Genomic DNA, 23899 nt, shown 5'->3' with positions numbered 1-23899 from the left:
TTGAGCTGCCATCCTTTAAGGGGTTTTGTCTATTTGTGATTGAAATTATTATTAATCCAAGTGGAGGCAATTAGCTGACGCGCGGCTTTTATTGCTATCTATGATATCTATGATATGTTTAATTTTGCTCTATCCAGAGCCCTTGCGCTTGCTTGTAAAACAAGCGCGCCCACAGTGGCGCGAAAGCACATGGGTAGGTGAATGTTTAATCTGTAATAAAGATCAAAATTTAAATTTGTATTTTTAAAAATTTGTATTAATTCCATTTTGGAACAAATTCCCTCCGAACGTCAAAAACTCTGTGACAGTTTTAGGCTTTAAAATTAAATTAGAAAGATTTAAGAAAGATCTGATTTCTAAAAGTATTATAAATAATTGCTTTTTTTGGAATGTTTCTAATGAAGTTTTAATAGAAATTGAGGGAGCCAGTTATGTCAGTAATAAAGAGAAACATCTTATCTTTTGATTCATCCTTAAGTGGCAAAAAAGCGTTTTATAAATCTGTATTCCACTGGGAAGTTTGATTAGGTTTTTAAAATAGGATAATGTTTTGATACATTTTTGTTGGGGGAATATTTATTACATATTTTTCCACATAGCTTAGTGCAATGATATTTTGTAGACATGTGTGATGATTTGATGTCATAAATGTTACTTCACTTTACTTTTTTTACTTTAAAAAGACCACTAAGGTGGTCTTTAGTGGTCTTTAGTGAAATAAACATATAATATCCATTACTCCAGGAGTGATGACAGGATATAAAAAAAAAAAAGTTTTTAAAAAAATCTAAGAACACATTTCACAAAGAAGCACTTTGTTCAGAAGATCAGCCTTAAGAAAGGCCAGAGGTACTGCAAATAATTTTATATTTTATATGAGATGGAACTGTAGTTTTCAATACAATCGAAGACTTATCATCCTTCAGTGCACTTGTACCACAAGTTTCAGCTTCCAATCAGGGGTATGGATTCGGTTGAGAATTACAGGTCACACAAACACTTAGTGGGTATGCAAGGCTCTGGACACAGTTCTTAAGATCTTTCTCAAGAAATTCATCAGGGCCAGCTCAGGTTCCTTGTAAGAATTTGTATATAGAATCTAATTAAACAGCTTCTCTACTAAACACAACACTTGTAATTCAAAAAGAATCAATCAGATCTATTTATAATTATAATTTGTAATTATTATATTTTTAGTCTAGATAATAATGGGTGCCGACCAGAGTAAAACAGGGGGAGGTGACATTGTGGTTGTAAACAAAGATCCATCATGTAATGACAAAAGTAAGGTACACAATTTTTAATACCTCTTAACTGGTCCATTGTACTTTGTTGTAGCTTTATAAATATGTATATTGTTATATTGCTTTCACGCCCGATAAGCTCGCCATACATCAGGACCCATTTATAAGCAATATTTCAAAGGAGCATGAGGATATCAAATTAAAATGTAGACATTTTCCAAAAATTTTGGGGAAAGGGGTTTAGAGTAAATCAGGTTACATTTAAATTGTAAATCAGGGTCTCATTGTATATAAAAGATGCAAATCGACCTCGGGCATTCAAGCCTGACTTTTATTCAAGCTTAAAACCACTGTAATCACTGCCCTCATTACATATAATCCTTATAATATTAAGCATCTATGCTTAAAACGTCCTCATACCTGAGGAGAAGAGCTACGAGGGATAGATGGTATCTATTGCTCAGGATTTACGATTGTGCTCTGCCAATTGCATCACTTGATTTAATTTATTGTATATATACTGTTTGACATTTCTTAGATCCTAAAACGTCCTCAAGGCTGAAAGGGGCAATGGACTTTAAAAGGCAATGTACATTCAATGGCATGAGCATAAACGATCTTGCGTAATACATAATGGAGACAGAATTTAACAATCTGTTTGCTGTACATGCCAGTAGCTATATGATATTCAACAACGCTTTCGCAATACAAAGCTAACATCACAATTATGATTCCATAGTATGCCATAACTAGTGGACAAAAAATTATAATGTTAAAAACATGGGGATGGGAAATAAAGTGGCCGCTTACATACCAAGAATTTTTGCTGTTACTCTTGTTGGGCAGGGTGGGGTAACTCATAGCATGACATTATTGTTGCTAAACTGGACAAGAACTTTTTTAAACTTGATTTTGACCTATTTTTGGTATGTTATTATATTAGCCCTGCATACTCGTCCTATGTCAAGAAGAATCCAGATTATACTGCTAATACCTTCTCTGCTCTTGACTCTATCTGTATCAGACTACGTCAAAAGGGAGAAGTTATTATGTGTGGCGATGCAAATGCAAGAACTGGAAAACTCCCAGACTATATCCTTTCCTGTAATGCACCTGCCATCCATGACATCTATAACGACATTGGACTCGAGCACGACATAGAAGAACCAAGAAATAATTCTGACCTTACAATATCTGAACCCCACTGCCAACACTTTCTTGACATGGTTATCAATAACCAACTCAAAATTCTTAATGGTCGTACCCTTGGGGACACCACTGGAAAAATGACCTGTCACAAATACAATGGAAGCAGTGTGGTTGACTATTTTGTAATCACCTCATGGGCAAGAGATCATGTAAACTCTCTCCAAGTAAAAGAGTTTACATCATACTCTGATCATTGTCCATTAGTCTTGAAACTCACTACATTTGAACCATTTGTCGCAAACTTCCAGCTCCCAGACTTTTCTAACTTTCCTTGTGGCTATAAGTGGGATAGCAACACCTCCCATTCACTATTTAAAAAAGCCCTTACCTCGCCCGAAATTATCAACAATCTGGAAAGCATTGTGACAAATGAATTTAGCAGTACTCTGGAGGGCAATCACGAACTGAACGATGCAGTCATAAAATGTCTCCACAGTGCTGCTGATATAGCCTTAAAAGTGAAAAAGCCTCCCAAAAATTCTGCCCGTAAGAAATGGTTCGACCCACAAGTCAACTCCTCGCGGCGGAACCTAAATAGGCTAGCAAACCGGCTTGGTAGTAAGCACTGTAACAGTATCCTCAGACGAGAATACTTTAAGCAACGCAACAAGCATAGCAATTTTGTAAACAGTAAGAAAGTAGCTTTCCTTAAGAAGTTAAATGAAGCTATAGAAGAAGGTCACATACTCGACTGGAAAAAATTTAAACGGCTTAAACAAGAACATGACACTAGCCCCTTACTTGACAAATTTGATTTAGCTAGCTTCCATGACTTCTTTGCATCCCTTTATAAAAAACCAGACCAGGAGCCAGATCTCACTCACCACAATCACAAACATTACCCTGAACCACCAGATCTGGATATCCTAAATAAGCTCATGTCAGAATCTGAAGTGACCTCTGCCATCAAAAATCTCAAAAAAGGTAAAAGTTGCTCAAACGACTTGATATCCAACGAGATGCTTCAGAGCGTAACTCCGCTTTGTCTCAAAGCCATCCTCAAAAACTTCAACCACTCACTGGTCTCTGGTTACTATCCATGGCACACCAGCATCATTACTCCTATTTACAAGTCTGGCAACCCTTTCAGCCCGGACAACTACAGAGCAATAGCTGTTGGTAGCTGTATGGGTAAACTATTTTCTAGCATCTTACTTGAGCGTCTCCTGCACTTCAAAAAGCTCTACTGCCCTGACCCAAAAGAACAACTAGGGTTCTCGAAGGGTGCTCAAACAAATGACCACGTTTTTACCCTTAAGACAGTCATTGACAAATATACCAAGGTTAAGAAAGCTCGCCTCTATGCATGCTTTGTTGATCTAAGAAAGGCCTTTGACACTGTATGTAGGGACCTCCTTCTGCACAAAATCACATGCCTTGGAATAACTGGAAACTTCTTCAATTGCCTAAGTGATATGTATAGAAACTCAATAGCTCATATAAAAATCTCCAAACTCTTGTCCCCTAATATTGACATTGGAAAAGGAACAGAGCAGGGACACCCCCTATCACCGGACCTTTTTAAAATCTATATCAACGACTTGTCATCTCTCCTGAAATCTGTTGGTGATTATCCTATTCTAGCTGACGTCCTAATATCACATCTGCTCTGGGCTGACGATCTTGTCCTACTTGCCCTAAGTCCCAAGGCCTTGCAAGACAATATAAACATCCTATTCGACTTCTGTAACTCTATGGGCCTTGAAGTAAACATTAAAAAAACCAAGATTCTCATATTCTGCCCTCCTAAAAGAAAACAATCCTATGAAACATTCATTTTGGGAGGCCAGCCCATCCAACACACCGAAAAATACTGCTATCTTGGCATTATATTCCACAGAAATGGATCTTTTACAGCAGCAAATACTGAACTGAGGGCCAAGGCTCTCCGTGCTCTCTATGGCCTCAAAGGCAATATCGTCAAAGATGCCCTCTCTCACCGTTCCCTAAACATTCTATTTGACTCTCTAATAAAACCGATACTGCTCTATGGCTGCCAAATCTTATGTCCTCACTCAAAAACCATGAGATACCTCTCCAAAACAGATAGCAAAGCCAACCCCCAGCATACTCTCAGGTACATCTCACAAGACCACTATGAAAGATTCCACCTTAAGTTTATCAAGTGGTCCTTGTCTGTCCATTCAAAAGCATCAAATATAGGCTGCTGGGGCGAAAGTGGGCGCCACCCCCTCTTCTTTGAAGCCTGCAAACTTGCAATAGATTTCTATAGTCGTCTTGAAAGCACTGAAAATGAACTCCTCTCCGCTGCATTTCACGAGCAGATTATGCTGGGCCTTCCTTGGTACACCAACATCTCTAATCTTCTCACCAAATATAACTTCCCCCACTCATCCTCTTCAAAATCCAAGCTCTACCCAAATCAGTCACAACATGAGGGAAGAATTTGTGGATACCTGGAAATCTGCCAAGGCATCCTCACCTAAATTAGAATTCTACAATCAAATTAAACATGATTTTGAACCAGAAACATACTTAGGAGTGGTTAAGATCCCCGATGCTCGGAAAAGCTTAACAAGGTTTCGTATTAGCTGCCACAATCTTTACATTGAGAGGGGCCGTTACGAAACCCCCCTAGTACCAAGAGAACATCGATGGTGCACTTTTTGCTTTTTCAGCAAGGGGCTTAAGCCTATTGAGGACGAAATTCATGTTCTAACTGACTGTTTACTCTACTCCTCAGTTAGAGAAAAATTTAACTTCCATCCCAAAAATATTACTGACCTAGCCGGTTTGCTATCCGATAAAACACTAGACCCTACAAAATTTACTGCCACAGCAAGAGCAATCCATTCAATTCTCTCTGTGAACGAAAATTTTACAGCCTACTATAAGAGCCCAGATTTCCACTCAAATACTGGCCAATGCATAATGCTACAGGACCTCAAAAATAGTATTATAAAACATTTCTATTTTATCCCTACACATTTGTAAATAACTAGAATTGTGTAACCTTAAATTATTTCAGAATTATAACTATTGTGAATTCAATAAAATAATTATCACTTTTGTATCCTTGTATCCTTGTATCCTTGTATCCTAGCATGCCCACCACCCCTGGCCCTCTCGGAAAGTTTTTTCAAGGATCCTACTTTGTAAACTTGTAGAAAGCTTTCTCAGATTAGAATTCACAAAAGTTTCCGAGTCAACCGTCTTAATCTAAACAATCGAGCAGATTGACATTTACACTCTTCTACTATATTATGTGTTATATTTTAATCCTGCTATTATAACTTATTCTCTATTTATTACCTGCTAGGCTACTATGATGTATGTTCTATTAGCATCCTGCTACTATAATGTACTATATTTGAGTTTTACCTATGACCACCTCCTAATCCAGGAACCTATCAAGAGGACAGTTACAAAATTGCAGCCTTTACTACAGCACAGTGCGAGCTTTGGAATCTTGGCCTCCGATCATGCTGCTCTCAGACAGCTTAACCCCCGACATTTGATAGAGGTGAATCATTTTTAGTTAAATAACGGGATGAGGTCAATTAGTTAAACAATTTATTTTAGTCATATTTTTTAATTATTGATATACCAGATGTATTTTACCCCTAACATTTAAGGTTGACTTAGGGTCAGTAATAATAACGTGAAATTCTATTGCAAACCGATTTCGATTCTGTAGCCTAAAAATTTCCATTTATCAGAACACATTCATAGAAAAGTTTCCTAAAATATCTACACTTTAAGCATGACAATCATGCCTCATAAGGCCAAACCTTTTCAGCCTTGATTTTTATGTGAAACCTTCTGTTATATGTACGACAATAATCAAACGAGCACTAATCATAAACATTCCGAGTGCTTAAGCAAAAAGCATCTTATAAGTTATAGTTAAAACTAACTTTGCTTTCCGTAAAACACAACAATACACCCTGCCTTCATTCAAATTTTCTCAACCTTACCAAAATACTCCTGTATGCAGCTGTTTACTGTGTACGAAGAACATTTAAGACAAAGCTCAGTTGTGGTATCTGAAGAGCAAAACCAACTCTCAAGAAGTATCAAACAAGCTGACCAGTCAGTTGCTCTAATTCTTGGTAAGTAAACACTTTTCTAGAAGTTCTACAGCGTAACTATGTAGCCATGGTTGTCCGCAGTAAAGCGTAAGGGTGGTCATTTCAGTTGATGGCCCTGCTGCAGCGCAGCTAAAACAGCAAATAAATAATAGTCCTACACTTAAAATTAACAGTCGGTTTTCTCCTGCGTCAAACGTTTTCTCTCCTGCAGCTATAACAGAGAAAAAGCACAACGTGTATAACGTGTGGAGTAACAACATACAGAGCTCAGTTAAGGAGATAAATCAGCAGCTAGCTCATATAAACACACTGGTGGACGGTTTAGTGCCTCTGGTTAACGAACTTAATGAAACCCTCCCAGTTGACGAGCGGTTACCAACCTTTACCCAGTCAGACAACATTTCCTAGCATCTAGTTATCAGCCTTTCAGCCAGTTCTTTTCAGAGTTCTAGGCTCTAGCCTCAAATTCTCAACCTCTACAAGTATCTATTTTCAACCCTCTTGTAGGCTCTTATTATTCATCTCTTCATATCAACCAGTTCACAATCTCTTCCTATCAACTAGTAATAAACCTGCTCGAGATCAGTTATACTTCTATATTGCCTACTGTTAGTGTTTACTTTACTCTCGTTTCCATTTTTACCTATGTCAAAGCTATTTTCGTATATATACGTTTATATATGTTTATAAACATTATTTCGGGGGTCTATCTGAACAAGTGCTCCTTACTCTGGCCGTAATGTTCCTCTAAGTTTACCTTTGTTAGATAAAATATTTTGAATTTTAAATTGATGTATTAATCATGATGAAACACCAGATGATTAGTTTTTTACCTATGTTTTTATCAGAGAATTTCCAAATTGAAAGTTCTTTATAATTATTTTTACGTATTTGGTAAAATTTTCAAACTCATTTTCGAGTCATGAAAATGTTTTTAAGATTCGTGCAAATGACTTTCGTAACATTATGTGTTTGAAGGGCATACTGACCCTATTGCCCTGTGTAATTAAGTTGTTGTGTTAAATAATATGATCTCAGCATGAAATTTGTGCAATTATTTGTGTCAGATAATTTAAAGGTTCTGATAATTGTTATAATTTTCAAAGAATGGAATTGCAAATGAAAGGTCTTGCTTCTGAGTCCGTCAACAATATAAGGCTTATGTTTTCGTGACTGGACATTTTGTTTTTGTAAGATTTAAGATGTTTTTTAATGAGATTTTTCATAGAAACACAATTTGGATTAAATGTAACACTTTACATTAAGTTATCAACTTGCTTCGTGTCCTAATTATTGCGAATTAAAAGTCAGTAGTCCGCTCCAAAAATAATTGATTACTTATTGTTGAGCGCCGCGCGTAAAGCAAGAAATTTCAACACCAAATTTCATCACTTTTCAATAAAAAGTAACAGTTGTCAACAGCTACAACGAAACGCGCACGTACTTTCATATGTAGTAATGCGTGGAATTAACGAACAACAATTTCTAGTGGGTAATGTTGTCCGCCATGAATTACGAAGATTTTAGAGACCCGACAGAAACTGTCCGTTCCAGGCTGGATGATGAGGAGGATTTGTCGGACGATCAGTACAATGCAAATTTTGGAAATGACAGAACTTTCCATAGCAGTAATCTTGACGAAACTCCTGAGATAGCAAGCGAGGTAACTAATATTTTAATTGTGTGAATACCTCTCATCCTATATATTTGAATGTAAGATTAAGTTGGGTGCCCGCCCCTCCCCCCGTGTGAATTATAAATCCTATTTCTTCAGGTAACAGTTGGAAAAGATGTCGACAACAAGTACGATCTAAAGAAGGAGCGGGCTCCAAGATCGCCGAAATCTAAGACTGATGTAAGAACAATCACATAACAACGTTTGATCTGAAATTAAGCTGAGAAAGTCCACCCACCGCCATTTACACCGTGGTTGGTACAGGGTATCATAACCGTATGATAACATCAAATAACGGAGTAGTTCGCTGTTTATTAGTCTCATGATTGAAATACTGATATCTGGATATTATCCGGTTGGAAGAGACAAGGACAAGTGAAACAAGGAAGTTAGGAGTAAGGGCAAATTTTCGGCGTCAACGCCATCTTCAGGCTAAAATAGTTATAAATGTTAGTATATAATAAATGCTTCTATACTAGTTAAAATGCTAAATTAAAATTACACACACTGAATACAGGTTACATCAAATGGTATTGTACATTACATTGAAAATAGTGATGTGCACACGTTTTACACTCTGTCCAAGTACATAACATCTACTGAACAGCAGGGTCGTGTGCTATTTGTTTAAATTTGTCTTTGAATATGTTGTAAAAGAAATCCCTTAAGCTTCTCGCACTCTTCTTTGTTATTGATACTAGGTTTAAATAAATTAATGTAGTAAGCTTCTGTCACTTTACGTTTAATGGTGCTATATAAGTTAATTTCTAAAATATCGAAGGAAATATCTGGTTCTGTGTTATCGTGAAACTCTGAATAATGAGCAGCCAACGCATTATCAGGATAGGTTAAAGGCCTGTTGACTGCTCTTCGATGCTCTGAAAATCTATCGTGTGCTGTTCTACTCGTTTCCCCTATATATAGCTCTTGACATAATTTACACGTAACTTTGTATATGACACATTTTGGTTTGCAGTCGTGATTTGTTGTGATGAGTGGACATATGATACAGTTTGGTATGGTGCAGTGTGGTTTGTCGTGTGGTCGTGATGAACATAAGATTTCTTACCTGGTGTGAATATGAATTTGACCGGTAAGTTGTGTGAGAGGGCAAATTGAGTGACTTCTTTGGAAAATGGCTTGTTGATGAATGGTAGAGTGCATGTTACGTGGTCGGTATCTTGTATGTTTGATGATGAAGGGTTATGACGTGTTGTAGGTGAGAGAGGGTGAAGTCGTCCTGTTTTGTTTATACGTCGTGGGTCTTGGTAACCGTTGTTGACCAACAAGTTGTCTACAATCTTCATGGACTCTTCTTTATACTCTGGTGTTGATGAGCAAAAAGCAGCCGTTTTGTAGAAGTTCTTGATGGTTGCTACTTTAGTTCCCTCATTGTGGTGGCTGTTGGCGTGCAGTGTGATATTCTTTTTCTGCTTCTTTCTGTAGAATTTGTGGTGTAGTGTTCCCTGTTCGTCGATCTTTATCTGGGTGTCGAGGAATGGGGTGAAATCCTGACGGCTTTCCGGATAGTCAATTTCCCATTTGAGCAACTGGTCTGGGTCCTCGTTTGAGATGGACTCCACTATCCTCAGAGCTTCTTCTTTGGAGCTGGCTAGACTCCCGGCATCATCCACGTATCTCCGGTAGAATGAGACGTGTAAATCAGTGTAAATCGATCTTCTCTCGAACATATATACTCGTACTATCGCTCCTATTGGTGATGGTTGGCACTCCACTTCTCGAGAAGCGACAAGGGGGGTGAGTTTGTGATTATGAGTAGTGGAGTACAACAGCAGATTACGCAGAAACATCTGTCAGACATGACCTCGCAAGAAGCGTACACCTACGTTGCACCTACCACCACGCGACAAAATCGGATCCAACCAATAGCAAACCCCTCAGAAGTCTCCTACAGCCGCCTCATCAACAGGGTTACTGAGAGACTAGAGACTGAGAGTAATGTGTTATGGACAGAGATAAGTAGGATGTGTAATTATGACAGCAAAACAGTAGACTTATTTAAATCACATAATACCCAACTACCGACTATTTATTTAATACAGAAAACTCATAAATTTGATTGTAATGTCTTAGTTTCAGATGTAGATATTATTTCTAATTGTAAAATACGTCCAATTGTGTCTTGTATAAATTCCCCTTCTGAGAAGCTTGCTTGGATTGTTAAATCTATTCTATCTCCTCTGCTTAATCATGTTCCATCTCACCTGAGCAATATACACACTCACCTAGAAGAGCTTCAAAACATGTCACATCAACAACTCTCATGTCTCTCATTCTTCACAGCTGACGTCACAGCACTGTACAAGGCATCATGTAGCCGGTGGGCCCGACATGATACGACACATCTCGACACGTCGGGGTTTTGTCAGGGTTTGTCGGGGTTTGTCGGGGTTTTGTCGGGGTTTGTCAGGGTTTGTCAGGGTGTGTCGGGGTTTGTCGGGGTGTGTCGGGGTTTGTCAGGGTGTGTCGGGGTTTGCGGGGTTTGTCAGGGTGTGTCGGGGTTTGTCGGGGTTTGTCAGGGTGTGTCGGGGTGTGTCGGGGTGTGTCGGGGTTTGTCGGGGTTTGTCAGGGTTTGTCGGGGTTTGTCGGGGTTTGTCGGGGTTTGTCGGGGTTTGTCAGGGTTTGTCGGGGTGTGTCGGGGTTTGTCGCCCGGGTTTGTCAGGGTTTGTCGGGGTTTGTCGGGGTGTGTCGGGGTTTGTCGGGGTGTGTCGGGGTTTGTCGGGGTGTGTCGGGGTTTGTCGGGGTTTGTCGAGCCTGGAGGCTACATGATGCCTTGTACACAAACATCAACATCAGTGGCTGCATTCAAGACCTCATTACACTCACCGAAGAACATTGGGAAGACCTCGACACCTGGGGTCTAACACTCACGCACATCCACAAGATCCTTGAATTCGTCTTCACCAACTCATACTTTACATATCACTCAAGACTCTACCTCCAGAAAATTGGTCTCTTCATGGGGTGCCAACCATCACCAATAGGAGCGATAGTACGAGTATATATGTTCGAGAGAAGATCGATTTACACTGATTTACACGTCTCATTCTACCGGAGATACGTGGATGATGCCGGGAGTCTAGCCAGCTCCAAAGAAGAAGCTCTGAGGATAGTGGAGTCCATCTCAAACGAGGACCCAGACCAGTTGCTCAAATGGGAAATTGACTATCCGGAAAGCCGTCAGGATTTCACCCCATTCCTCGACACCCAGATAAAGATCGACGAACAGGGAACACTACACCACAAATTCTACAGAAAGAAGCAGAAAAAGAATATCACACTGCACGCCAACAGCCACCACAATGAGGGAACTAAAGTAGCAACCATCAAGAACTTCTACAAAACGGCTGCTTTTTGCTCATCAACACCAGAGTATAAAGAAGAGTCCATGAAGATTGTAGACAACTTGTTGGTCAACAACGGTTACCAAGACCCACGACGTATAAACAAAACAGGACGACTTCACCCTCTCTCACCTACAACACGTCATAACCCTTCATCATCAAACATACAAGATACCGACCACGTAACATGCACTCTACCATTCATCAACAAGCCATTTTCCAAAGAAGTCACTCAATTTGCCCTCTCACACAACTTACCGGTCAAATTCATATTCACACCAGGTAAGAAACTCTCAGAGATCTTATGTTCATCACGACCACACGACAAACCACACTGCACCATACCAAACTGTATCATATGTCCACTCATCACAACAAATCACGACTGCAAACCAAAATGTGTCATATACAAAGTTACGTGTAAATTATGTCAAGAGCTATATATAGGGGAAACGAGTAGAACAGCACACGATAGATTTTCAGAGCATCGAAGAGCAGTCAACAGGCCTTTAACCTATCCTGATAATGCGTTGGCTGCTCATTATTCAGAGTTTCACGATAACATAGAACCAGATATTTCCTTCGATATTTTAGAAATTAACTTATATAGCACCATTAAACGTAAAGTGACAGAAGCTTACTACATTAATTTATTTAAACCTAGTATCAATAACAAAGAAGAGTGCGAGAAGCTTAAGGGATTTCTTTTACAACATATTCAAAGACAAATTTAAACAAATAGCACACGACCCTGCTGTTCAGTAGATGTTATGTACTTGGACAGAGTGTAAAACGTGTGCACATCACTATTTTCAATGTAATGTACAATACCATTTGATGTAACCTGTATTCAGTGTGTGTAATTTTAATTTAGCATTTTAACTAGTATAGAAGCATTTATTATATACTAACATTTATAACAATTTTAGCCTGAAGATGGCGTTGACGCCGAAAATTTGCCCTTACTCCTAACTTCCTTGTTTCACTTGTCCTTGTCTCTTCCAACCGGATAATATCCAGATATCCGTATGATAACAGTTAACTATATGATATATCAGGTGTACCAGCAAATAAGCGCCACAAAGTGTAATATCCTCTCTAACCCTACCTGGACAAGCTGGGCTCGTCAGCAGAGGGGGAGAAGACGTAGTTCCAGTTCCCCTTCAGTCGGAGGGAGTGGGAGGAAGAAGTACATCTGTGAAAAATGTAACGACGTCTTTACAAGGTCAGACATCATCTTTTCACATATTAGTGATGCTGATATCAGGAATCATTTCATTACATATTAGGATATAACTTGAAGTTTTTATTTGTGGGGAGAAACTTAGCAAATCGACCTATGCGTTCCTTTGTCAAAACGCTCAACTAACTGCAGAACTTAAGGAAGTTACATTTTTTATTTGTACACCAATTAGTAACTGAAAATAATAACAAAACTATATCTACTATATTACCTAACTACATAGTACATATTTGTCACCATGATAACTAGATGATGTTCAGGTCGGCCGAGTTGCGGGTTCACAGGGACACCATGCATGCGGGAGAGAAGAAGTACAAGTGTAAAGATTGTGGTAAACTGTTCAGTCAGAAGGGGAGTCTCAACCGGCATATGGCTCAGGTAAACCATCTTATACGATAGATCTACCACTCTTGTGTAATGTGTTGTTACTTATACTAGAACAAAGACGCGTTGCAGTTGGAGTCAGGATCAGGGTCGGGGTAAGTAAAAACACGGATAATGCCCCTTATTTCATGCCTCACCCAGCTTCCTATTCCAGGTGCCACACGGTGAGTTTAAGTACCGATGTCCGAGATGTGGTCAGATATTTGTCTATAAGGAGTACCTCATGACGCACCTCAAGTTCAGTATCCACTGCGTTAAATCTCCCGTCTACGAAGAGCAGTGCAACTCTAACGTTAGTAGAACTGTACGTTACAGTGTTTGTATTATTTGCCTTTCATTGCTTTTGTAATTAGCTGATTTTTAAACTGTTACAATCTTATCATTTAATAGTTTAATGTTCCCATTACAGATAGTAATGTTAGTGAGTTTAGCATAAACAATGTTCCCATTACAGACGATGATGCACTCCTCGACATTCCTGAGCTCTTTATCAGAGGGTGGGGAGTCCTCTTACAGTCCCACCTACAGGTCAGGTCCCCCTGGCCTCCGGCCCGGCTCCTACTCCAACACGTACCCTCGACAAAGAATGTACAGCAAACTGCCACCCGGCCTCAGAATACCTCCGCACAGTTAACTGCAGTGTTGCTTTGGTAACAACTATCTGACAGAAAAGTTAAGCCATGATTTTGCTGGTGAATTCATTTCGGAGACTCCTAGCTGAAAGTTGATCATAAAACTCAGTTTGAACATAGATGGATAATTGATGCCGTGAAGATAAGACTGAACGTAGATGTAATGCGGATTATAATTGCTCTGCAGTGTTTAAATTTTAACTCTTTGATTTCTGAAGTTGTAGTTTGTAACTGGGACCCTGTAAGTTTTTTGTTGTTTTGAGTTTGAAAGCGCCCCCACTGTGTGTTCTGTGTTAGAATAGGCTCTCATTTAATTGGTGGCCTGCCAATGTAATGAGTTTAATTGACGAACATGCTGAATTTGATGTACATATTATTATTGTCTTAGCATTATTGCAGCCCGAATTCTCTATCAATCACTGACTGATAAGTTTAGTGTTGAGTATCATAATATGTAATGAAGCACCAGTTTGGCCAAAAAACAGTTCGGCGCTTGAAAAATTAATAATAGCGTTTGTTTTGCACTCATATTGCGCTTATAATATAATCGATTTTACTTTGCGCTAGACTACTATATTTTCACCATATCTGAACTTGAGTGTTGCCAAGGGATGCTTTTGCCTTTTGTGTAAAAATGTTCGTACTGTCAGTGTTTTGACTGGGGTAATCAAGAATTTTAGTCACTTCTACACTGACAACTGTTACACTGCCCTAACTGTAACACTAACACTGTTACACTAATAAGGTTGAACTGTAACGCTTAAATGTTTTGGTAAATCGACTGATTCTGATCAAGCTTTGGTATTACTATGTAATTGTAATATTAGGTACAATTAATAACTTGATTTCGTGCATCTGCTGTAGCTAAATTATTGAAAAACTTCACTATAGTTTAACTCATAAGCAATAACTGGTATTTGGTATCTATAGTAATTCATAAGCAATATTACTGATACTTGTTAACTATAGTAACTCAATATCAGGCGACTCACTCATTAGTAATAAGAATTAATTTAAGTGGTTTAAATTTTAATGAATTAAGCTTTATTTCAATTTTTCATTCGGTTCATTTGATATTGGTTCATATTGTGAGTTGATAAATATGAGAGTATTTTGGTTATCTGACCACAAATAGTAAGTCTAATTTAGAAATTTGAAGTGGTCAATTTCCGTTATAACTGAATATTATCAATTTAATTATATTTTACTTATCATCGTTAATTGACTTGTTCATTTGTTCGGAAGATTTAAAAAAATAAATAGCGGGGGCAGTTTCGCCACTGCTGGCCACATCTTTTGTCTTGCCCACAAAATGTTTAACGGCTGAAAGATTGTAATTGTATAAAGTTCTCGGAAACTAGAGGACCGCACGAATTCTCAATATTAGGACGGTATATTATCGATGTATTATAACGGAGTGAAGTACCACCAGGAAATTGATAAGCATAAGAGATAACGATATTGACTTATCTTGTGTGCACGTGTGGCCAGTGAGATTTCATTTATGCAGTCACATGGCCTCTTTCCAGCGATGAGGAGGGGCAAAGAGCCGCGCGCACGTGTTATGTCAACTCTTACCCAAATATAATTATAATGGACATATGGGGTGGTTTCACTAGCGTCATAGATCATTGGTAGACTGATAATTTAGTTTAAATCACTGTGCTTTTAACTAAATTGACTGATCATAGTCTATATTTTCATACTGCAAATATACTGTATCGGGAGTAACAGTAACAATAACATAAAACAGACAATTTTTAATTTTTTCCAAAAAAATTAAAATATCGCGACATAACGATCTGAGCACTTTCAAAGCATCATTCGCCTGCCACCATATGAACATGCGGTATTTTTATACGCCATACTACATACTGAGCTCCTAGCTGAGTGCCTTCCTAATCAAGGGTCGACCGAGTCCTCGGCCTCGGCACTCGGTTTTACCGAGGAATAGCGATTTTTCCTCGGCCTCGGTCAGGAGGACAATTCCTCGGTTTTATCAAAGCAAAATTTCCTCGGCCTCGGTCACAAATCCTGCCCTCGGTCGACCCTTGTTCATAATGGCAGAAATAAATTTTGAAATCTAAAAATTTTTCGACGACAACTCTCAGACTCAAATAGCATTCTCAGACTCAAATAGCATTTTTATATATTTAGGATATATATTGCTTCATAAGTTGTATTATAGAGATAATATGGCTATTGAATATTGGCTATTATATATACGGCTATTATATTGTATATAATATTGCGAACTATTGTCGCCAATTTGGCCCTGCCCCTATTTTCCAGGAACTGCGCCCAAATAGTTATGTATAAGTGAAATGTAGATATTGAACTAGCTAGAGCAGTAGAGCAAATTTTCTCCAGACGGCTATACTACGACACCACGTACGAACAAAGTTTTAAAATTTATTCCTGCCATTATTATTTATTTTTATTAGGAAGGCACTCAGGAGAGCAGCTGAATGGGGGTGGAAATTCACCACAATTATGTCCACATTATTATATGGGAGACAATTTGTCTCAGACAAATGATGGTTACAAAATCAAAAGTGTTCACATTCAGACCATCGCGACTGGGGTGACATAGTAAACTCACATACTGTGAGCTGTCTCGTCTCATTTCACTTTTCCAATCCCAGCTGGCACTTAACTTTAAGCATATCATTTTGACTCATGATGTCACTTTTAACACCATCCTCAACCATTTACTCTGATTTCTCCGGCAACGGGCAACCTTCCCCAGGGTTGCCACTTGCCACACCCCAGAGGTAGGCAGAGCATCTCAATGATATCCTCTCGTGGGCTATCATGGCCAAGCCTCTCTTTTTTTAGATTAAAAAAAAAGACTATCGCGAATCGATGTATTTTAATTTTTTGGAAAAAATTGAAAATTGCTGGAATTTTTGGTCAATTGTTTTAACTATCAGTATCGTTTGGAAGGTCCGAGTCTGATCCATCATTCGCATGACCATTGCAGTCATTATACACCCATATTGAGCTCGACATTTAAATTTTAAAAGTTTGTCGTAGGCGCCTGGACCGAGGAAACAATGTTGAATATATTTTTTGCTTTTGTTGGTTCTGCCCATCAGATCTACCTTCAGATTTGTACTTTTATTTTTACAATTGTTTGATGTGGTTCCTGGGACTATGGACATTGGACAACATGACACGTCCCTGTCCAGAAATCTGAAATCCTTGTGGCAAATTTTTATATATAGTTCCCAGAAAATATTCATAACGCACAATGCCCTCATTATAATAATATATATTATATAAGAGCTGATAATATAAAGATTGCGATTGACGATATTCATATAGGTCATCAAATATATATATATATATAATCACACAAATAATGTAGAATTAAGAATAATATACGCTGATAATACAGTAATATTAGAAACTAGAAGCGCTTTTTAATTCAGAAAGATTACTGTCCAAGTCACGTGGTTTGAGAGGAGCCAATAAGCGCATCCCTAGCCCCCGCGTGAACCAATCCTGTGTGAGCAGTCACGCGATCAGCCGCGCGGCCAATCACAGCGCTTTGCGTTGCTTAGTCGTCCAATCAGATTTGAGTAGGCCGATTTTAGCATACGCAGAAGGAGCTCATCTTTTCGAAAACGTCAATGTTCAGAATCTAGTACAGCTGCTGTTGGTTTGAGTTTTGGTTCAGTTGACTTAATATTCGCTGTTTCGTTTGTTTGTTTTACGTTTAAGTTTGAATTTGGAATATGCACACCGAGGAAGTGAGTCCCCCTATTTCTATTTTTACTTGAGCAAAACTTTTACTGAAAATCGAATGATTAGATTTTTAATAGATACTCCGAATCATGAGCTATGCATAGAAGTAACTTTTGTAGTAAAGTCGGATTAGGGTCAATTTATTAGAGTCAAGTGTTAAGTTAGGTTTTTAGTACAGTTTTTATTATAGTTAAATAGTTAATTCATATACATACAATATAGTCCACAAGGGTAAAGTAATTTCGTAGGTTTTGTATTATATTACAGCATCTTTTAGAGCCCTTTTAGCAGTGTAAGTAGGCGGAAGCAAAGGATTTTCTGTAGTCACGCGTGAATGAGTTTCGCATTTCAGCAGCTTATTTAAGGCCGTCTATATCTAGGTTTTGACCTTTGCGTTATCGAAGTATTTGTTTCAGAACGGACCCCCTTCCAAGGAGGACAAAACTGCGGGAATTCTCTACATGGAGCGACTTTTTGTGGGCAATCTGGACAATGAGGTAACTCCAATTATTCGGGGGAGGGGATGGATGTAGATTGAAATTTGAAATAATTTTAAAGATTTGTTAAATTATAATGTTCCGTTGTAAGTTTTATTTTCACCAAGTCTTTATACTTAAATCAGCGGCCATTTTTGATCAGACCTAAGACCTTGTACCTCAAATTTTCCACCCTTAAACAACCATTTCGTGAATGTTGTTTTTTATCTTAGTTTCTGGATGTTTTTTGAAACTTGAAGTTACTTTAAAAGTATAACAAACGGTGATCGTTATTTTCGTCAAATTCAAGGCATTTTTATACGACAAATTGACTGCAATAATCTGCAAAATGACATTACAGCACGCCAATTACCTTAGGGCCAATAAATTTTGTTAGAAAAATGTTGGTTACCATAAATTTAGTCATAAATTTAGTCTCAATAAATTTGGTGTACAAATATTTTAGTCAACATTTTGACTAAACTTATGGTAGACTAAATTTGTCGTTCTTAAGGTAGCCACGTTAATTACCACTGCTTACATCCCCTTAACGTCGTCTGGATAAATCAACATCCTTCACATGTATATAATGAGGAAAATGTTGCTTAACTCACTATTTGCTGTTCTGATGAGCCGGCAATAGTAAGGGGTTACGAACGTTCTATAGCTCCAACTCAAGATTGTGCTTGAATGCTGTACGAGAAGTATTTGATGCCCATTTTATAACTCAACAAAGCTGAACATGTGTATGTTTTAAGGACAGCTCTTATTTTGCCTCGGATCGATCATCGACAGTATACTAGGAAGAATTTTCGTTTATCCAAAAGTTGGGCTTTCCAGAGGTATAATAATGGATGATTTATCAAAGGCTTAAGTGTCTGCAGAGTTCGCAGAGAAACTTCATATTGTTCGCATGGCTGACTTAAAGGTGACAACATTTTTGCATCCATTGTTTTCATTTAAATGACGCTTATATAGAAAATTTTGTATGCCCAATTTACTTCGCATCTTGACTCTGGATTCTAGGGAGGTACTTTCTGCAACTAGCGACCCTCAAGGCAGAAAGCTCACTACAGAGAACTGAAAGCATTCTATGAGTATAATTGAAACGGTTTTTATTGTAAGTCTGATAGCCATTCTTTTGTCATTTAATGGGTTTAATGTTGCTGGAGGCATTATAATTTGTTGAATGAAACTTATAGGCGAGTCATAAATAGATTCCATTCTCATTTCTTGCGAAGTCTTAGAATTGATGTCCCCTTTCACTCCTAGTCCTGGAGGGTTGACGCAAAGTGTTCGGATTTTCAGGTCAGTATCAAAATAGCTGCATTGTTGAAAATGTAAGCTTTCTCAACACCATGACGATGACTGTTGTGTTCGGCGCGGATTTTCAGGTCAGTATCAAAATAGCTGCATTGTTGAAAATGTAAGCTTTCTCAACACCATGACGATGACTGTTAAAACTGGTGTGCCTCTGATTGTAAAATCGTCCACTCTTTCAAAAGGAAATCTAATTTTCTTAGACAATTTGACATAAGGCTACCTCATTATTCATATCCCGCAAGCATCCACGTTGTCTTTATCAGTATCACAAGTACTGAGATAGCCCTGTGGCCTGTAGTTAATAATAAGGCGAATTATTATATAAATATAGCCAAAATTCGTATTTGGTTGTGTACGATCCCATTTCAATATGAACAATTAATGTCGCAATATAAATAATATCCTCTGTTGAACTACAGTTGAACTACAGATGCTGCAATGAACTCTGATCTCGCGTGCTTGACCTTGAAAGTAAAGTCATTTAAACGAGCTGTCGGAACTGATCACGCGCGGCTATTTAGAGCAGACACGTTGGCGACAGCGCGGCCCCCCTCTGCACGTTAATTTTCTAAATTGCAGACCTTCGTCGCCTGCGCCCTGTGTTAAAAATCCTATAACAAGCTTAACTCAGCCTAATAGTAATAACTTTGATTTAGTAACGATATTTTCCCCGCAGATCACGGAGAGTATGCTGAATGCACTTTTTTCACAATACGGACATTGCGAGTCTAAAATAATCCGCGAGAGGAACGGGACGAGCAAAGGGTAAGAATCTTTCCACATCTACCTGCTTAGTATATATGTATATTCGTCTCAAAGATAATTGACGATAACAGATCGGACGTTTGGGACAAAATGAACAATCTCTGGGACAAAAGAGACAGAAGTGGATAAAATTAATATAAATTGCTACATTGATCGCAATTCAACAACGATTAAGATTTTGATTATTTTTAAAACTTTACAATTCTGTCCAGGAAGTAATATAACACTCACGAACAGAAAGAGTATTCATAATACCGATAAGACCTTATCTTTTTTCACACCTGTCGTTGCAATGAGTCATCGGAGCTTTCATCTCACTATTGTTTGTCATTTTTATCCGTCCAGACTCCAGAAAGAAATCCTTATGTTTAAAAGCTATATTGACGATCACCCGACAATCTATGGTTACGAAGATTGTTACCTGGGGACCTCAGGCTATTATATTTATGTTCATAATCATATGAATAGAGATTCGGCGGAATGACACGCTGAGCGCGGCCCAGTAACGAAGATTGCAGTCATTAACATAAAAAATATGTCAGTCTTCTGTAAACTCACCTAATTTCTTCTTTCTGCTGCTCTTCTATTACTCGTTATTTATTAATTGAGTGCCTTAGGGGTCGTTCACATATTACGTAATCAATATTTTGGCAATTTTTACCCCCCCCCCCCTCCGTAATCAACCGTAATCAAGACCGAACCCCCCCCCCCCCCCCTATATTACGTAATCAAGGTTTGATTGTTGAACCTACACAAAAATTGGGCCTTAGTCTGATGATATTTAGACTAAGGTGCGATTTTGGCCGTTGATAGTTTTAGTAAGATATTTTAGTAAGATATTTAGTTGCCTATAATGGTTCTATTCATCCTTTAAAGTTTGTCACATCCATCTATGCTATGCCTATTTAGTATTTATCGATCATAGTTACTTTAGGGTTGTAAAGTTTAGAATCTTCGAGAATTAGCAGGTGATCGAGATGAATGGATAAAATTGTTGAACCTACACGAAAATGGTGCCTTAGTCTGATGATATTTAGACTATAAAGGTGCGATTTTGGTCGTTGATAGTTTTAGTAAGATATTTTAATAAGATATTTTAGTAAGATATTTAGTTGCCTATGACGGTTAGCTAGTTGACACTCCACATTTGAATCGCGTCTCTTTGGTCCCTTAGTCGACTGCCACGGTCGATCCTGCCAAGACAAGACCCTTGGTATTTGTTCTGGCAGTCACCATGGTAATGGTTTATGGCAGTCACATTGGCAGGCTAACCAGATCACTGCTACAAGCTCTCAACTCTATATAGCTATATCGACCGCAGTCATTTCACTGATTGTGATTCTTCTAATATCAACAAGTAAAGATTAACAATTTATTGTATCTAGCTAAATTCGCTGTTTAACACGAAACAAAAATAAAGGCAACATTTTTTTTTAATCTAGACACTTATTTTACTTCGGTGTATTCCAACAGCCACAATGTTACACAAGTGCAACCAGCCAATTACAGGAAGCCGAAGGATCTTTTTGGCCAGTGACGGTTAAGGTAGTGTGTACCATACTTTCTTCGTCCGAGACTTTGCTGCAATGTGCAGCTCCTCATTTAACCCTCACACCCGATTTCTCGAGTATTCGGCTGAGTAGACCGGGGGGCTGCATAGACCACTCATGATCCTTAGCTGAACGTCGACGACGCTCACCCCACGACCAGGCAGTCAGTGGGTTTCGAACTCGCAACCTAACGATTGTAAGACAGGCGTTCTAACCAACTGCGCTACCTGGCCGGTAGTAGGAAATGTTCACAGAATTTTATAACAATTTCATGCTGAGTCTTCGCTGGTGGGTGCCGTCACTGAGTTTACTCTCGACCTTGATTCGTTGTTATGGTATTTGTTGCTATGGATACTGATTTGGTACTTGCTTTCAATCCTACTGAATGCTCGCAGTTGCCCTAAGTATCAAACGCTATTGTCATTGAATGTAGAAATGTTAGAGGCGCTACAACCCCATACAGCGATCAGACCACATTTGGTCAGCGGCCTCCCGTTCCTTTGTGCGATAGAATGAGAGAGATTTTGCGAACTGGGGTCACTCATTGAGCTTGTATTAGGAGATAGAAAGTCATTCATTGGTAGAATGAGTACTAGGTACACGTACTTTAGTTTGACAAGTACTGTAGTTCGACAAATCCTCAAGTGCGCTACCTGGACTCTAGTTCGACACGTACTGAAGTTCCACAGGAGAACTCTAGAGAATGTGAATCTAGTATTAAGCCCAGCAATTCTTCCTTGGCAGGAATGTGTTCTAAGGGTAGCGAGGTATAAGTTGGTTAAGCTGATAATTTAGGGTTTGGTTTAGTTAATTTCACGTCAAAGTAAGCTAATAAACAAAACGGCTGTGTTCTTGAGTAATGATAAGCCCTTGAACATTATTGTTGCAGGTACGGGTTCGTGACTTTTAATGATGCGAAAATAGTGCAGTATCTCGTGGAACTGGTAAGATTATCGTATCTTGTATGTGGTGGGGCTGCCCCTCTTTCTGGGGATGGGGCTTCCTTCTTGGTTGCCACTTTCCGGACAGCTCTCATCTTTCTCATATTTACCTCTTTTTTTTGTTGTTCAGCTTCTCATTTAATATCATTTTCATAGTACCTATAATACTGGACACTGGTAACCGTGGTACCTCAATCAGAGGACGATAAAGCTACAAAACTGGACACTGAACTTGGGATTGGCGATACGGAAAATAAAGCACCCCGAACAGATGAACCAGATGCAGTTCCCTGTCCCCCTCAACCACTTTAACAACGTGAGAAACCTATTTAATATAGCACCACATCAGTCTCAACAATAATTTAGATGACTTTAGTCAGAGGTAAACATGATACCCAGCAGATTAACTAATTAATCACTTCTCAGGGATATATGCCTCCGGCTCTCCAGTACTTTCCTAACTCTACTCTGGCTCTTGCTAACCCTGGAAACTTGCTCGGTAACCATGGAAACGCTCCCCCGCTCCTTAGTGCCCCTACTACTCACCTTCCCACTTGGCCTTACGTCCCACATTTCTTGTAAATCTGTAATATAGTAACCATGGTAACAGTTTGTATCAATTGCTGCGTTTGAAATGCTGTTGAAAATTATTAAAAAATCTATGGAGACTGGTTTGGTTGAGAGTTATCTAAAATTAGCGCAGCTGTTTTCTTGCAGGGAAATGATCCTGCAACAATTATTGATATACATACATCAATTTGTTATTTGATTTATTTACTGGTAGTTGTCGGATGTATGATTTGTGCTGGAAACAAATAGCATTATCAATTTCAGTAACACATAAACGTTTTCGCTGTAAGTTTTAAATTCACTGTACCATGGTTCGCACAAAGGTTGCATTTTATTATTTTTGCTGCCGTCCTTTCTTTCCAGCTTACTAATTTCGAAGATATTTGGAAAGTTTGTGTATGATAATAATCCATCATTTGTTTTAAAATTAACTTAAAATTGTGTACGGAACAATTATATTGATAATTTTCGTTGGTATATTTTTCATGACAAATTGTTATCAATATGAATAAGTTGACAAAATGTTGAAGCATGGGCTTGATATTGTTTTTATTTGCAATTATGTAGCAAAGCTAGATAAAGCTGGTTTCGATATGATCATAGTAGCTAGTAATGAGGATTCTGTTACAATAAAGCAATAACGATTAAACAGTCTAGTTCGATCAACTAGGATTCTCCGCATTATTGTATAACTGAAAACGACACCTTTTACATACTTCT

General features: G+C 38.4%; 3 protein-coding genes across 5 annotated transcripts; all 3 read left to right on the top strand.

Moving 5' to 3' along the window:
* Positions 1-1155: 1155 nt before the first annotated feature.
* Positions 1156-7782, top strand: LOC134817997 (uncharacterized). 2 transcript variants are annotated; one of them, XM_063827402.1, is made up of 4 exons: positions 1156-1289; positions 5818-5937; positions 6412-6526; positions 6717-7782. In XM_063827402.1, exons 1-4 carry the CDS (start codon positions 1209-1211, stop codon positions 6911-6913), a joined length of 513 nt encoding a protein of 170 aa, XP_063683472.1. In that variant the 5' UTR covers positions 1156-1208; the 3' UTR covers positions 6914-7782. The 2 variants fall into 2 exon arrangements, with proteins under 2 accessions (XP_063683472.1, XP_063683473.1); XM_063827403.1 differs by having other exon boundaries at positions 1188-1284.
* Positions 7783-7985: 203 nt separating this feature from the next.
* On the top strand, positions 7986-15025 carry LOC134818202 (zinc finger protein 813-like). 2 transcript variants are annotated; one of them, XM_063827646.1, is made up of 6 exons: positions 7986-8168; positions 8280-8360; positions 12604-12770; positions 13049-13166; positions 13327-13464; positions 13627-15025. In XM_063827646.1, the coding sequence occupies exons 1-6, from the start codon at positions 8001-8003 to the stop codon at positions 13804-13806; spliced, it is 852 nt and encodes a 283-aa protein (XP_063683716.1). In that variant the 5' UTR covers positions 7986-8000; the 3' UTR covers positions 13807-15025. The 2 variants fall into 2 exon arrangements, with proteins under 2 accessions (XP_063683716.1, XP_063683715.1); XM_063827645.1 differs by having other exon boundaries at positions 13327-13476.
* A 2350-nt stretch (positions 15026-17375) lies between these two features.
* LOC134818121 (deleted in azoospermia protein 4-like) lies at positions 17376-23746 on the top strand. The gene is made up of 6 exons (XM_063827549.1): positions 17376-17559; positions 17971-18051; positions 20030-20118; positions 22558-22612; positions 22809-22925; positions 23036-23746. Exons 1-6 carry the CDS (start codon positions 17545-17547, stop codon positions 23189-23191), a joined length of 513 nt encoding a protein of 170 aa, XP_063683619.1. The 5' UTR covers positions 17376-17544; the 3' UTR covers positions 23192-23746.
* Positions 23747-23899: the final 153 nt, after the last annotated feature.

Source organism: Bolinopsis microptera, chromosome 7, assembly GCF_026151205.1.
Source record: "Bolinopsis microptera isolate Bmic1 chromosome 7, MBARI_Bmic_1.0, whole genome shotgun sequence".
NCBI classification, from domain to species: domain Eukaryota; kingdom Metazoa; phylum Ctenophora; class Tentaculata; order Lobata; family Bolinopsidae; genus Bolinopsis; species Bolinopsis microptera.
Note: the sequence above shows the minus strand (reverse complement) of the source record. Positions and strands in the feature narration are given on the sequence as shown.